Below are 16,242 nucleotides of genomic sequence, written 5' to 3' on the forward strand. Positions count from 1 at the left end.
GAGCCGCAGTCCGTCCCTCAGGAGGAGGCGGCGCTCTGCCCCGGAAGGGAAGACGGGGCGCAGCTTTTGCCGCGGCGGGCCCTGGCGCTGCCCCGCCCCGGGCCCGGCTTCCTTGCCGGCGGTGCGCGGCGGGCACGGCCCTGGTGCAGGAACTTTCTCTTTTTTTAACGAGTTACGTGACGTGGAGGCCTGCCGCCGCTTCCCCCGTTCCGTGCAATGCCGGCCTCTTGTACGGCAGCACCCGGCCTGGGTTTGCCTGGCAGCGCACCGCAGCCCACCAACCTTTCTCCGAAGGGCTGCCATCTAGGCACGCGCTTCCCGCTGTGTTTCTATACCAAGCTGCTTCTGCCTCAGCAAGGGAGCTTGCGGTTTCCCCGGTTTAATTTCATCACGCTCCTGGAGGTCAGGTCTCAGACCGGTCGAAAGCATTTCAAATTCCCACCCCTGGCCTCCAGTGCGCCTGCCAGACCTTTCCAGACACCTGCTATTACATCACCCACGTCGCTGATTAAAAGCGGTGAACAGGAGATACCCAGGAACAATCCCACTTGATACGCTCTTCATTTCAATATTAAACAATTGGTAACTATTCTCTTGGCAGCGTTGTGGGTGTGCGAGACCACGCCCAAGCCTTGTTCTGTCGCTACTTTTCCTCCACACAAAAAGCCTGTTAGGTACCTGGTCGTATTAAAAAAAGTGGATGAGTTTGTATGACTTGTTCCTCAAGAATTAATTCTAGCTGGTATTCCTCTTCTTGCTGCCAGATACAAATCTCTTGCGATATATACAAAGCTGTTTGTTCTAGATTTGAAGTGGCCAAAGACAGGTTTCTATCCCAATGGAGTCAGCAAAAAAGAACATGACTAAAACTCTGCCAACTTTCACATCTCTCTCTGGTTTTTAGTACGTCAATACCCAGTTAGTGTTTTTCTTGAGTTCTTTAGGCTTTTTGCTTTGTTTTCTTCAGAGTTAGCTATGTTATCCCCCCTAACCTTGTTCTGAAAACTAGAGTACTATTTGAATTTTAACATCTTCCGTTTTCCTCATAGCTATGTAGGTAAGTATTTTAAGTTTTGGCTAGGGCTAATAACCCAACTAAAACAATGTTAACTTTTTATGTCAGAACTAGAGCATTCATAAAGATTTGCACTGAACTAACGATTCATTTCAATTCACATTTGCTGCTACTGTGGTGTGAGCTGGGGGAAAAAGGATTTTAAAGTGCCTCGAACAATTAACCGAGTTACGGCCTTTGGAAGATCAAATGCTCATAGAAAAACTTACTACAGCAAATTTGTAAGTTTGCTTTAAGGGGCTTTTAACCATTGCTAAGCTATGATTATTATAACGTGTAAAAGTAGTGACACCCAAACAGGAAGAGCCCAGCAGCAGCCCCAGTTCTGGGTTCCTGCCCCTCGCTTCCAGCTGCGCAGTGCCCTCACCTCTGTAGTGCCGATGGCCATTTTTAAGGTCACACTGTGAATAAGTGAAGGAAAAAAGAAAAAGTGCCTCATTTTAATATTTTCATAAACGCATATACTTTGTAAGTCACCTCATCTCTTTCAAGGTTAAGAAACGGCGTGTTTCAGCCCCAAAGACCTTTCGATACACTGGACAGCTCAGCGAAGCACAGGCTTGGTTGCTCAGGGATGAATTCTCCATCAGACCTCCACGTGTCTCAGTATCTACTGATAGCGCTTTAATTCAGATCGAGACCTGCTGCCTACAGTCGAGCTATTAATGATGTAGGAATAATAGAGCAGCAAACCATTCCCTGGTTTCTCCAGGACCAATAATTCAGGCATCGATTGCAGTATCTAGTTTGAGGCTTAACTTCAGTCAAACCAGGCACTTAAGCCTCTGAGCAGATACTACTTTGAGGAAGGAAGGAAGGAAGGAAAACTGAGACTTTTCACAAAATCCAGCTCTTCAGGTGCTCCCAACTGAAAATTAACAGATGTACTATTGTGATTTATGTATAGGGATTTTAACAAGGCCAGTTTATATCATTATTGGAAATCCTAGTACTAGGCACATATGGCTGGAAGGTCAGCTCTTTAATGCTTGGCTGTTCAATGCCACCTATTTTGAGCTGGCTTCAAAATCTTATTTCAGAACAAAGCATCATTAGGTCAAGAACGCGAGGCATATGCATATTTTAATTGGAATCGCCTATATCAATCAGTTGCATGATGTTTTAGTTATAATACTGCTAGCAATTAATTCTCTAACTGCATATATTTTACCTACTGTCACATCAGAACTGGTGCACTGAAGCATTTCAACCAAACGTTACTGGGAAGCTTCCCTTCTATTTGAAATGAGGGTACAAAGAACCAAAGTTTCTACTGAACTCTGTATCATGTCAGTATGGAAGTGTTAAGTGTAATGGACTGCTAGGCAGCCATTCCCGTTAGGAAAGCTGCAAAACTGTCGGCCAGGGATATGAAAACCTTCTTGAGAACTGAGTTTTCAGACGTCTAAGTTACCTAACCAACATTGTGCAAGGACCACGTAATGCTGTTTCTTAAGAGGTTCCGAAAACAGCATCTCCTGACGTTTCTAGGGTTTTGTTCATTTGTTGGCTAGGAACATCTTTATTGAAATTATGCCTTAGAACAGTGACTTGGGAGGGAGAAAAGAGGAAATACTGAATTTTGATAAATCACCACCATATTTTATAGTCTCCAGAAGAAAGTGAAAAGGCCATCCGGGCAGGACTTCAACACTGTATTTTCTTATTACTTTCTTTCTGAATTTATTCACTATGCTAACAAAGTCCATTTGGGTTTTGTGAAACCTTAGTCATTTAATAACCCAGAAAGGAGCACATTCAAATTGCTGGCATGTGATTCACTAGCCAGTAGTCGATAGCAACGGTACTACCACAACAGAAAATGTGAGTCTACGTACGTGAGGAAGATGTGACAGAACACTAGTAGAAAGGAAACAAAAGCTTGGAGAAAAATTTACAGACTCCAGGTCATCATGTTCTGTTTTGTTTTGTTTTACCACTGAGTAATGAGTGGAATACAAGGGGGCAGGGGGAGAGATAGGTACCTGAAGCAATGATTTAAAGAAAAGCAAAAAAGGTTATATTAACGAAATACAATACAGCGACACTAACATTGGAAAATACTGAAGTAACCCACAGACAATGTTCAATGTAAAATCAATAGTTTATTGCCATGCTACAATTTTTTTTTTTTTCCAAATGAAGTTGGCACTGGTAAAGGGGAAAAAGGTAATCATAATACACAATACATTTTTAAAAAATGCACATTTGGTAAGCTTTCTCAATAATGACAGCTTAAAACAAGTGAAATTAATGTTTTTAAGATTAGTGTGGAATGGCATAAAAATACACTCTTTCTGCATGCTATAAAACAAGTGAAATTAATGTTTTTAAGATTAGTGTGGAATGGCATAAAAATACACTCTTTCTGCATAGTATAATATCACTTTTTTCATAAAAGAAGTACGGAATGTTTGTAAAAACAAATTCACTGACCAGGGCAAATTAATTGAAATTTTATAAACAATTTGGCAATGGTACTCCCACTGTTTAGACTTTTTTATATAAAAGAAATAAAAATCTAGAAAGCTACCTTTATACAAAGTTGCTATATTTATGCCTTTAAGTAGGAAAAAACATTTTATAATGCAAATTAGGACATACAATAATCTTACAATATCATACAATGTAATGACAAGAAAGGAACATACAACATAAGATTTGGCCTTTGTAGAAATGTCTATTTCTGCATTTAATAAATGCATTTGTGGCACACTGGTGACTATTGTATTCTTACTACTACCAGTCAGCTTTCATGCTAGAACGGTACTCAGCTGTACTGTAATGGCAGGTCTGCAGTTTAGTTAAAAACACAGACACTTTTTCAGGAGACAAAAGGTGATGCTGCAGTGAAGCGAGGTGTGAAAAAGGCAACGTGCCTGCTGGTTGAGACATCTGTATTGTGGGACACCATACAACACTCTTTTCTTTCATACCAGAGCATTTCTTATACATTCAGTTATTAAGTACCAAAGTCTTACAAGTGAGAACATCGGTGTTTGAGATTTGGCAAAATTTCAGGGAAAATACAAAGTTAGTACCAAATATATAATATATTATATATAAAATGTGGGTGTATGATATACACACATTCTAATGCAAAAAAACTGCATTAATATGGAGTTAAATTTGCTGACATCCATTCCTAAATAACAAAACCGTTAAAAAACAGGTGCAATCCTGATCTTTCACACACTTTAGAATCACTTCCTCTTTCATACATAATAGTTAAAGCAATATATATGCAAGTATGACTAAGAAATCAAAATTCACATAATAATCTGAACTCTGACCACAACAAATAGGATTTTTTTTTCAGTACATGTAATTAAATATATTTATATTTTTACAGTATTTTTAGACCATTCCTGAAGAACTTGACCAACCAGGTCCTCAGGTGTAACAGAGCTGTTACGTCAGCAGAACTTGATCTTGCAGGAACACATCCAGTGGCCCTTGAAGTCAACACGAATAATTCGTTTGGCTTCAAAAGACGCTGCATGAGGCCCGAACAAGCTCCGGAAGGATCGCCCTGCTAACAAGGAAGATTCCCTGATGACATCAAAGCTCCTACCTCAGACTCCCTTTCCTACTGCCAAAGGGAAGAACTGGAGCAAAAGACACACGGACTCTGGGCTCGCTGGGTTGTTGGCAGGTGGCGGTGGGAATGACCATGTAGAGCACAGCCCCAGCACCAGGGAGTGGTAAGGTGAGCTTCACGGCACCTTTTGTACTAAGGCTTCTCGTGGAAAGCAGAGGAGCTGCTCCTCCACGCTCATCGCTTGGCAATTCAGTCACCACGGGTCTCAGACGTGAGCTGTGGCTGGGACCCCAAGGCATTAAGTACTTTGCAGACACAGAGGAAGACAGTCCCTGTTCTGAAGGGCTCGAGCCTATTTCTTAATCGTATTTTTTACATAATCTCCTTTGTATATACACATATTTGCTACATAAAATAGAATTACACCAAAGTAATGGATATAGCAGAAAACGTTGTCACAATATACGTATATTACCACACTAAATAATTACTAAAACTGCAAGGAAAATTTCAAAATGCCCTTTGTAATATATAAAAATATAGAAATGTCCAACACTTGTTTCATCAACTTTAAAGGTAACTTTATCTCTCATACTCTATTTCTATCTGTACACCTACATATTTCCAAACAAAATACTGCGTTAATCTGGAGTAAACACCGTGTTAGGATAACATCCTCATAAGACATCGACAGACTCAGTCACATACCTTACAGCACAGTATCACAAGAAATAATGTATACATGGTCAGAGTTACAGCCGCTAATTTTTTTTTTTTCTTCTTTACTTATCTTGTCCAAAAGAGGAAGTAATTCCTAAAGATTGCGAAAGAACCTTAACTCATGACTTCCCGTCTTTTTCGTATATGCTCTGTGAGAAGGACATCAGCAACCTTGACTCCATCTTAACGCAGTTTTTTGTGGTGGAATTTCTGCTGGATTTTTTTTTTTGGAGTGTATATGAATTTAAAATAAAGATATTATAAATGAACTTATGTTTATATTAAGTAAATACTGTCAAATATAAATGCCTGAATCGCTACCTCAAGGAAAAGATGGGAAAGATCTTATCATTAAATTCCAGATATACCTAATTCTATCTATCAAACTGAAGGACCAAACTTCTTTAGGGGAAATAGGAGAATTTCAGATTTAAGTCCACTATTAGTTCCTACTAAATCAGTTTCATCTTATTCGCAGCCATTAAATAAATCAGTACAGTGCAGAAATGGAATTTCACCATTGATCCCACCTTACACAAAGAGGAGAATACTGCTTAGAAATAGAGGTCCAAATCAGATACTCAGAACTTGCATTTTTACTTCACTGACAGCAAATAAAGACAATCTGCTCTCTCCTGACTCTGTCTCATTGAGAAGTGGTTAAATATAAAACAAAAAACAAGGATAGCCAGATTTTGAGCCAATATACACTGCTAAAAAACCAGCAAAATCAACTGGTGGTCTGTCACCTGCAAAAGAGCAGCCCCATTTTGACATTGGTTTGGACTTTGTACAGCTTACACCTTTCTGTGACCCTTTTTACACCCAAGCCCTAGTCAGAGGTGTAGCACACACACACAAATATCCAAACATCTGGGGGGAAAATTAAGCAGTTTATGATATGAAATGTCTATCTGAACACTTAAGATTTCTATAAAAGTTCTGTAGACTTTAATAGGAACAGGAATAGTGCTTCAACACACACTATTACATTCAACCCCTGTCATATGCAAAATGTACTTATCGGGGGAAACAAAAAATGTTCTAATGAGAGTTAAGGTTTTCAGAATGGTCTTTTTTATATTGTTTTATGGAGTCACCAAGAAACACCACAAAATTAAATAAATTGGTCCTCCTCTTGACATCAATTTGAGAAAAAAAAAAGTTTTTCTGATATAACCAATGGATTAAATTCTCACTAACTGTATTTCTAGTACAATCTTTATTAGGTACTTTTGGTCGCTGTTTCATCTTTTTTATCAACTCAGTTTCCTTGTTCAAAAGATACACTAATGTATGTCTTTCCCAAATCACTGCATTAAAGGAATACCTACAGTTAAAGGCTTTCCCTTGTCAAATGTGCTTGAAGGGTAGCAGCCAATTGCATGTTACGGATGAAAAGCAGAACTGATAGAGATGCTGCGATTTTTGCAGGACCTAGTTTAGGTAAACTTTACATGTCTCAGTTACTAAAGAAAATGGTTACATATTTGTAGTTTCTCAATCTATACACCTGTAGGCCCAAAATAAATACTATCTTAAATGCTGTGAGAGATTTCAGCTGAAAACTGAATCCTAGATTACAGACACTAAACCTAACATCACAGCCTTTAAAGAAACTGAATTGAAAAAATATTTACCAAGTCTCAAAGGGTAAAGTGCATTGCAACTACATCTACTTCAAGGGGCAGAAAATAAGGAATGCTAAAGATGAGTAGCGTGGGTAACAGGGACTACCCAGTATGTTTGCAGCATACACAGAACGAGAAAGCATTATCCCACCTGTAAAATATAAGAGGGTAAAAAAAATAGCCCTGGAAAATAGGTCATCAGACTTGTTAATATAATTAAGGCTACAGAAAGTTGAATTTTCAGTATGTTCTCAATTCTGGGGACCAGAGCTAAGAAAACACCCCTATGAAGTATTGTGAAATTTGCAACAACAATAATAAAAAAATTACTCAGACCATCCCTTGTTATCTGAGACTATTCAGGATAAACACATAGGACAGTACACCGGAACTAAGGAGGGATATGGTTGGTTGTTGTAATTTTGGCAGGTCACTTAGGATCTACCTGAAGCCTCTGTTTCCCTATTTGTCAATTAAGAATATTACTTCCCTGCCTCACAGGTGTGTTTTAAGGGTCCAATTAATTAGTATTTCTGAAACACCCATGCTATACAGATGAGGACCAAATATTTCTAGGCAGCTAGCTAGATCAAACATGTTCGCCTCAAAACACATGCTGAAGCATTAGTTCGGCTCACAAATTTAAGCGAGCTATAAGCTAAGAACAAGAATCATACCAGTATCATGAACCCAGTAAGTATTTTGCAATACCTGGCAATTTCTCTTCAGTACAGACCAAGACTGGTCCATAGCGTAAGGTGAGGCAATGGCAAAGATGTGAAGGAGCACTAACGCTGCAGACCTGTAAAATGCCTAGCTCTAGGTAGTCATTACCTTCTGGAGTACCAAGGTCTCCCCACAAGTCAATGGGTCTATCACAAGAGTATGCATAGGTTGACCGTGAAATCATTAATGAGGTTTTTTTTTTAATCTCATTTAAGTTCCTTGTAATGGTCTCAATGACTCCTATCTTTTACTTCTGCAAATTAATGTTCTTTGTGCATCTGGTATTTCAGTACCATACAGTCTGTAAAGAATAATGAAAGTCAGAGCGAAAAGGTTGCCTGATATCCCTTAATGGTGTGGCAAGACGCATGTATTTCAGGTGCTACCACTGCTGCCACTACTAAACGGAGAGAAGACCAAAGAAAAAGTTAACAAAGGAACAGGAATACACTCCAATTTAAAAGACTGAAAATAATTGTAGTTTCTTTTTTATAAAACTTCAATTCAAATATTGCATGAAGACCCTTAATTCTTTTTCAGATCTCCAAATGGCTTTTCTTGCACGTTTTTCCTCACTCACAGTTCAAGGGTTGTTTTACATCATACCAGTTCACGCAAGTGTCAGTTCCTTTGCGATCACAGGCTCGAGAGTAATCTCTTCTGCTGCTAGTACCAAGGTGCACCAGCAATACTGCCAGAATTCTAAAATTATTCAGAGTATTAAAACAAACAACCCAAAACTTCTGCTAAGGGTGCATCTGGCATATTCAACAAACAACATTCTACCGGGATGTACCTGTAACACTGAGCAGCCATCATTGTAACCAAGTTCACCAACTGCAAAAGGAAAAGAAGTATGCTTGTAGATAATACTACCTTCAGATAATTTACTACATATCTTTCTAAATTATACTATCAACTATGGATGCACATTGCTAGAATGTACAATTTTCTATAAAGAACTATCAAGTCCAGTACCCTGCCTCCCGTGTAACCTGTGTCTGATGCTTTAGAGGAAGACAATAACTGCATAATAAACCTTTCCAGTTGTGCAATAATACATGCTGCTGGAGAGCTGGGATATTTCTGTCAGGCATAAAAAAGTAGAACACTGGACAAAGACAACCATTTGACCTTCAAGAGTCTTTCTTTGTCAAATGCAGAGAGTAAGACAAACACATAAATGACCCTGAAAAATAATTAAAGCTATGTACAAAATTTTGACTTTTAAAACAAGACATTACGGAACAGATAAAAAAGAAACACACAAATGCAAAGGAAGGAAGGCACACTGAACTAAGAAATGACAAGAGAGCCTTAATTTATACAGCCAACCTGTGAATTCCTTCACAAAAAACCCCAAAAACTCTAATGAGATTAAAATTCTGTCAGATTTCACAGGAAACTTGATATGCCACTTGGAATTCTCCTCTAGCGGAAGGAGCTTAAGGCTGGGTTTAGATGCGTTTATAGCTCTGATCAACGAACTTCGATGTGACCTCTCAAATATCAGAAGTTAAGAAAACTATTGGGAATTAGAGGCCTTCTTGCCCATGTGGTCTTGAAAAAAACCCAAAACAACAAAAAAAGGTGTGGTGTTTATATCCCTTGAGATGAACCAATATATCTTGTGTACATCAAACGGAGTGAATTAATGCATTACATACATTTCATTCTGGAGGAGCCACTTCAATGAGGAATGAACGTAAGATAGGTATCTTGAAAGATTAGGTTTACCTGCTAATAATGCACATACCAAGAGGCTTTAAAAAGTGTTATAAATGCCATTAACAAGTATAGGCACCAGACCAGAATATTTATAAATTCAAAACTGGCATGTCACTCAGACTCTAATCAATTTAAAAGAGGCACTGTGAAAGGTGGTGATGCTGCTATGCAGTAATTACTACTACTGTAGAATGAAATAGTGTTACCTAAATGAATACTTGCTCTACATTAATTCCCTTTAGTTAGACAAGTACATGAAGTATGCAGAAAAAGTTCTATTAGTCTATAAAAGGCGTTAGTGTTAAGAAATGCAAAGTATTTGCATCTTCAATTTTATAAACTTCACAAAAGGTGCAAATGATTTAATGCTTCCCAGGCTCACATAGGCAGGTCAGTACTGTTATGTCTAGTTTTCCTAGAAGTACCATCATCTCGGGGCAGTGCTTTTTGCAAGCTTGACATAGCAGCAGTTCTTTCAATGTCTATCACAGCATACAGCTCTGTGCGCCTGGTTGGAGTTTGCGGAAGTGGAGTGGTGGGGGTTTTTGGAGTCTGAGGGTTGTCGGAGTCACTACCACCTTCCAAGTCAACCTGTATATAGTTGAGCTGCCTGTGTTCTAAACTTGGACGCCTAATGTCAAAGTTAAAGACTGTTGGGGTACAGTCCCGACGTCGTGTAAATTCTACTTTATGAGCACTTGCTGGTACTGTTACATTCTCTGTATTGACATAATTATGCATTGGATCTAGGTTATTGTGGTAGCCATTCAGAGATGGGGTCTTTGGTCCTAAACTGTCATCTTCATCTCTACTCAGCTTGCGGGCTTCCCAAACAGGAGGCAAGGATGGCAAGTTCTCATAGTTCAACAGCGCAGTTCTCCTCTGAGCAGAGTTGTTAATGTTCTGGGTGTCTGAGGTACTGGTTGATGTCAAACGACCTCTCCTGACCCCTGAGGCACTAGGGATTGATAACCTATTTATATTTTCATACACCAATTTATTACCAGATGGTGTTTCTCTACGTTCATCACTGTCGTACCCAGTGTCCCATTCAGTGTTGTTTGCGCTGCTGCCGCTAACTTGGTCTCTCCCAAGTTGCTCCAGTTTCTCTCTTTCCATTAACTGCCTTTGAACAGGTGTTGGTCCTAAAACAAACTTGACTCCTTCAGGCTCCAGGAGAACCTGAGCATCTCTGTCATCAGTACACATCTGATCTTCTTTCACTTTAGTTGTTTCAGTGTTTGAAAGCTTTGATTCCAGTGGCACATGCACACTTGATCGATTTTTCCTTTCCTCTTGTACCCCAGTAGTGTTGACATAAGTGTGCACCTAAAAGGGGAAGCAAAAAAAAGGAAATTCAAATGCTATTTGCGCTTTTTTCCCCTCCAAATTGCTTTCCTTCTTAACTCCCCACTTTTCTAACCAAAATACCTGAAAACCAAATCTCATGATAGCAGCTGTTTAAGAGCAAAGGTCATCTCTCACATTTTGCTGAACTGTGCCCAGTTTTGGGTTTTTCCCCCTGAAATTTTGTTGTTGGTTTTGTTAATGTTACTCTAAATAAAATTAGAGGTACTCAAGGCAAACAAAAGAATGCAACTTACATCCTACATTAATAATTATTTTGATTTGATGTTTTATCCCAATTGTGCTCTAGTTACAGCTTTTCAGGTTCTATTCCAGCTCTGCTGTGGTCAGGGCAACCTTGGGCTGCTCCAACTTAGCTCATTAGTTCACTGGAACAAATCAGTGAAGCAGAGCTGTACTTTGTTGTTCCTTACCATGACAGTGACCAACAGTTCAATAGTTGCTTCGGCTAAATTTATCTCCAATTTCCACACTGCAAAGGAAATTTACTGTCCGTTTAAACAAAAAAAACAACCAACCAACCACCACCTAAAAAAATCCCCAGGGTCCTGCCTTGTGTACTACTTAAGCAATGAGAAGAGAAGTTGGCTTTACTGGCAGAACAGTCCATTCTTTCTTCAAGAGCCAACAGCCTCTTAATACCAGAAAGTGAAATAGACAAACATACACTTCCATAAGAACTGTGGCACTCAGAATTAAAAAGGAGCAGGAGTTAGACCAAATGCCACTAAGAAAGGCAGGAATACACCACTGGTTTATGCCTCCAAGTCCCCACAGCAGATCAACACGAAGCTGAAAGGTAAAGACTGAAGTAATGGATTCTTTCTCGAAATTTTAATTCTGTGTCTAGATACCCAAACAGCAAAAGTAGTGTTTTATAGCAGCAGTCATCTAGCCTTCCCAACTCCTCTGCCAAGCTCTACAAGCTGAAGTATTATTTACAGCTCACTTGACTCCTACATTGATCTTTAAACTCATTTACTCTTCAATAACTCCAACACCACCACTTGGATTCTTCTGGGGGGGCTCCTAACAAATCCTTTCCCACAAGACAGTTCACTGCACTTTGCTCTGGTTACCTTCTCTCGTTTCCAACACCATTTCTTGTCAAGCACAAGAGTCTTCCTAAACCACATCACATTTTATTAAACTTGACTAACATTTTCATCAGCAACCTGAACGATGAGATAGAACACACCCTCAGAAAGTTTTCAGTCTATCCCAGATTGGCAGAGTTTCCATTGAGAGGAATCTCAGCAGCCTGGAGAAGTGACCTCACAGAAACCTCATGAAGTTCAGCAACAGCAAATGCAAAGTCCAGTGCCTGGCATGGAACACCACCAACAGTACAGGCTAGGCACCAACTGACTTTAAAACAGCTTTGCAGAAAGGCACCAGGGGTCCAGGTGGATGGTGAATTGAATGTGAGTCAGCACTGTGCCCCTGCAGCAATGAAAACCAAACGTGCATTGGTTTGTGCTAGTAAAAGCACAGCCAGTAGGTTAAGGAAAGAGATTATTACCATCAGTTCAGCACTTGTGAGACTGAATCTGGGGTAATTGGCTCCCCAGTACAAGGCAGACACCACTATAGTGGAGCAAATCCAGTGGAGGGCCATGACTCGAGGGGCTGGAGCATGTGACATACAAGGAGAAGCTGAGAGCGCCATCCTTGTTCAGTCTTAAGAGAAGGCCAGGAAAAAACCTAATAGCTGTTTTCAACTACCTAACAGATAAAGAAAAGACAGAGCCAGACCCTTTATGGGGACGTTCAGCAAAAAGCTAAGGGGCAACAGGCACCAGCTGTAACAGGAAAAAATCTGATTATATATTAGGGAAAAATGCTTTCACAACAAAGGTGGTCAAACACTGGAACACATGGCTCAGAGACACTGTGGAATCCCCTTGTTTGGAGTATTCAAAGCATGACAGGACAAGGCTCTATGCAGCCTCCTCTAACTTTAAAATTTGACCTAGAGGACTCTAGAAGTCCCTTCTAACCTAAATTATTTCATGATTTCTATTCGCCAAATAGAAGACTTACATGTAAAGAAGCTTTCTGACCAGGATCTCTCATTATAAAATACAATTTGTGTTTAAAAACAATTACTGAAATTTTTGAAAAGAATATATGCAAATACATACTTTCTATATCTTTATTTGTATATAAATACAAAGAGCAACTTAAAATAGTTACTCTTCCTCAGCCAGCTATCCTACAAAGTATCATTTTAAAGAGGCAAAGCAAACACTTTTCTGAGGTAGTTAACATATGGTAGAAATACATTACACCTGATACTGAAAAACACAAATGAAAGCCTACAGAATAAACATTAGAAAAACCTGAACTAATGTAGAACATAAATTGTATGGGGGGTTGAAATACCCACTTGCTCCTCTGGTACAAGTAAAGGATGTGTTGATTCTTCGCCGACAGAGGGGAGGCGTGCACTTCCGACAGAAGGATGTCTGCTGGAAGGATGTGATGAAGCATCTCCAAAAGATGGGTATCTGGGATAGCCGTTAGGTAAACTTTGTGCATTGAACCCAGGAGCTGATTCAATTAGAAAACAAGCAAAACCGTATTAAAAGAGAACATTTTACTGTATATGAGTAAGATGCTTTATACCTTCATTTTCAATTTTCAAAAGAGAAATTAAAATATGTAAAACAGTATTAAATATTCACAAGACTCAATTTTGCTGGGGGGAAGGAAAGGGAAAGCAAATTGCAGGGTATAGCATCCCAGTATTTACTGGGAAACATGTCTGAAGCAATCACTGAAATCTAGGTGTATTACACACCACAGTCCTCCCAGTAAACTACCTATCCAACTTCTCTTTCTACCATTAACAACATGTCTCCCTAACAAACAGGGACTTATTTATTTAAGCTTCCATTTCTCTGAAATAAATCAATAACCTGGAATTCCTAGTTTCAAATACCAAGCCATCTGCCTAGGACTACTTAAAATCCTCCAGTATTTTTGAAAGGACTTCACTCTACCCATCCATCTGCTCACAGCAAAAGAAAGATTCCAAACCCACTATAGATGCGATATTACCATTACTTTTTTCCTAATAAAAAGGTTGGAACGTTGCCCAACATTAACATTTCTCAGAAATGCTACCAGTAAAATATGGTGATACATTATAAAGCAATTCAACAGGTATATACTGAAGCAGTGTTCTTCGGCAACAACTAAGTTTCCAAAACTTATTTCTTAAAGCTGAAGAACTTGACTATGGCAGTTTTGCTCCCAAGATTTAGAATTCTCAAAACAGAATCCTCAGCAAGTACCTCAAGAGAGCGCATTACTGGCAATTAGCCTTTTAGCTGAAAATAGCATTTAATTTGCATTAAATCTTTAAGTAATTAAAAAGAAAACTAATTAAAGCTAAGTACCACATTACATTCACGTATGTCATCTAACAGTATAACCATACTTACTGGTAGGCGTTCGAGGGGTTCTTGGAGCTTCCAACTCAGTTTGATGATTATTCCTTTCTACTACTGGTTCTTCTACCACATTTATGCTATTATTCTGCATTATCTCTTGCAACATATTAAATAGCTCTTCTGCGCGGGCACATTTAAAGGCAAAGATTCCTATAAATACACAAGAAAAAAAAAAATCAAAATCCTTCAATGTAAGAAACACGCCTTACAATGCATGTAACTTTCAAACAATAGAACTGGAATCCACATAATGAATACCTGTTAAAGAAGCAAAAATGTTAAGAATTTTTTATTGCACCAAAACACACAAAATTACTGTGAGAACCTTCAAAGTGTTTATCTAATAGAAGAATAAGTTTCCCATGCGCCAAAAGTTAAATTAGAACAAAAAATTGATTCAGTTAAAAGCAAAACTAAGTTTTGAGTGCTAAATGAGGGGTAAAAAAAAAAAAAAAAAAGGAGGCACAAAGCAGGGCAAGATTTTTTTCTTTTTTTTTTTGAGCTGATAAAAAGGATACTAATTAAATAGATAAATACAAACACTAAATGAAACTACTGTGGTGCTACAAGGTCCTATTTTTTAAACCAGATTTCTATTAAATTACCATAAAAATAAGATACCTGCACAACAGGAAAGAAGGATTCAAACACTGGGTAAAAGTTTAGTTTCTTTAAGAAGATTAAAATGAAAAGCTAGTAAGACAAACTGTGTGAAACGTACAGTAACAAACCAATTGCTTTAGGCTAAGGGATAGACACAGAACACAAAGTTAGCAGCAATACCATGTATTTTGTGTGTGTATTGTGCCACTTTGCCTTTAAACAGCAGGGAGCGCCCCAACTTACCCTCACCAGCAAAGTCGCAGCTTTGGATTATTCTTCCATTGAAAGCATGAAGTTAAAGTTGACATGCTTGTTAAACGTGGGTGCAGGTGCTCAGTTTTTAAAGTGAGTATTACAATCTTAAAACACTCTTTACTAAGAACTACCTACCTATATAGCTAGGCCTGTAAGTGCAATTATGTTAATATGCTGGCAATTATTATCATCATATATTTATTTAAGGATGCAGAACTGACAGATCAGAACGACCAGAAATGCTCCCCATGGCAGAAGTTCACAAAAACCCAGCTGGGAATATACCAAATGGGCTAAGAGGAATGATGCTCAACAATTAATATTCAGCTGGTGCAGTGAATAAGCTTCGTGCTTGCAACACAGCAGCTGTAGAGCTTCTTCTACTACATTTCCCCAACCCATGATCCAGCTCAAGTACAATAGTCCATGTTTAATTTTTTGTGTATTTCTGAAAATTCACACTGGATACTTAAATCTTAATGGACAAAAAATAAAACTAAAAAAAAATAGGTTCAAAAGCTTTAAAAAGCTCCCAGTATATTTCTGAGAAATTCAGCTGCCTTTACCCCTTTGTTTAAAAAAACGTGAGGTGAACCAAATTGGCACTGAAACTGCAAGCAAAAATAACTTGATGAAACCTTGATTTTTACTAAATACATTCACATTGTATTTAATGTGATCTGTCAGTTACACAATATGGTGACACACCAGCTCCTCCAAGTTTTCTATCCTGAATTATCTATTAGCTGTGCTCCCAAAACACGTCTTCAAGGTTTTTAATACCTAGCACAAACCCAATGTTTCGCCATCAGTGCATTCTGACAGCTTATCAATAGATATAATTTGAGATTAACTGGAAAACACAAACAAGAATATTGACTAATGCAATCAATAAGAGTTGCTGGGCAGTATTCAGGGTATTCTCAAATGAGAAAATTCTCCGTCATCTCACCAAGTGAAGATGAAGTTTTGCAACTGTGCCCACAAAACCCAGCATAGGTCTCAGGAACAATGCTCCATTGCAAAAAGGCAGCAGAGAGAACACTTTCTGCCAGATTTCTTTTTTCTCAATAATCACATTATTTTAAAATTACGTAAGAAAGGCAAGAAACAAAAGAGGGAGGAAAGGGTTGCAGC

At 38.7% G+C, this 16,242-nt stretch overlaps 1 protein-coding gene across 1 annotated transcript in view; it reads right to left on the reverse strand.

Moving 5' to 3' along the window:
* Positions 1–9,057: 9,057 nt before the first annotated feature.
* FRS2 (fibroblast growth factor receptor substrate 2) overlaps positions 9,058–16,242 on the reverse strand; it is a 13,442-nt gene continuing 6,257 nt past the window's right edge. The window contains exons 4-6 of the mRNA XM_009273222.2: positions 14,239–14,397; positions 13,179–13,342; positions 9,058–10,750 (exon numbers count right to left, since the gene is read on the reverse strand). Coding sequence (XP_009271497.1) covers positions 9,800–10,750; positions 13,179–13,342; positions 14,239–14,397 — 1,274 coding nt within the window. The 3' untranslated portion in view covers positions 9,058–9,799. The remainder of the gene's footprint in view (positions 10,751–13,178; positions 13,343–14,238; positions 14,398–16,242) is intronic.

The sequence above is a fragment of the Aptenodytes forsteri genome, unplaced genomic scaffold (assembly GCF_000699145.1).
Source record: "Aptenodytes forsteri isolate BGI_AS27 unplaced genomic scaffold, ASM69914v1 Scaffold366, whole genome shotgun sequence".
Taxonomy (NCBI): Eukaryota; Metazoa; Chordata; class Aves; order Sphenisciformes; family Spheniscidae; genus Aptenodytes; species Aptenodytes forsteri.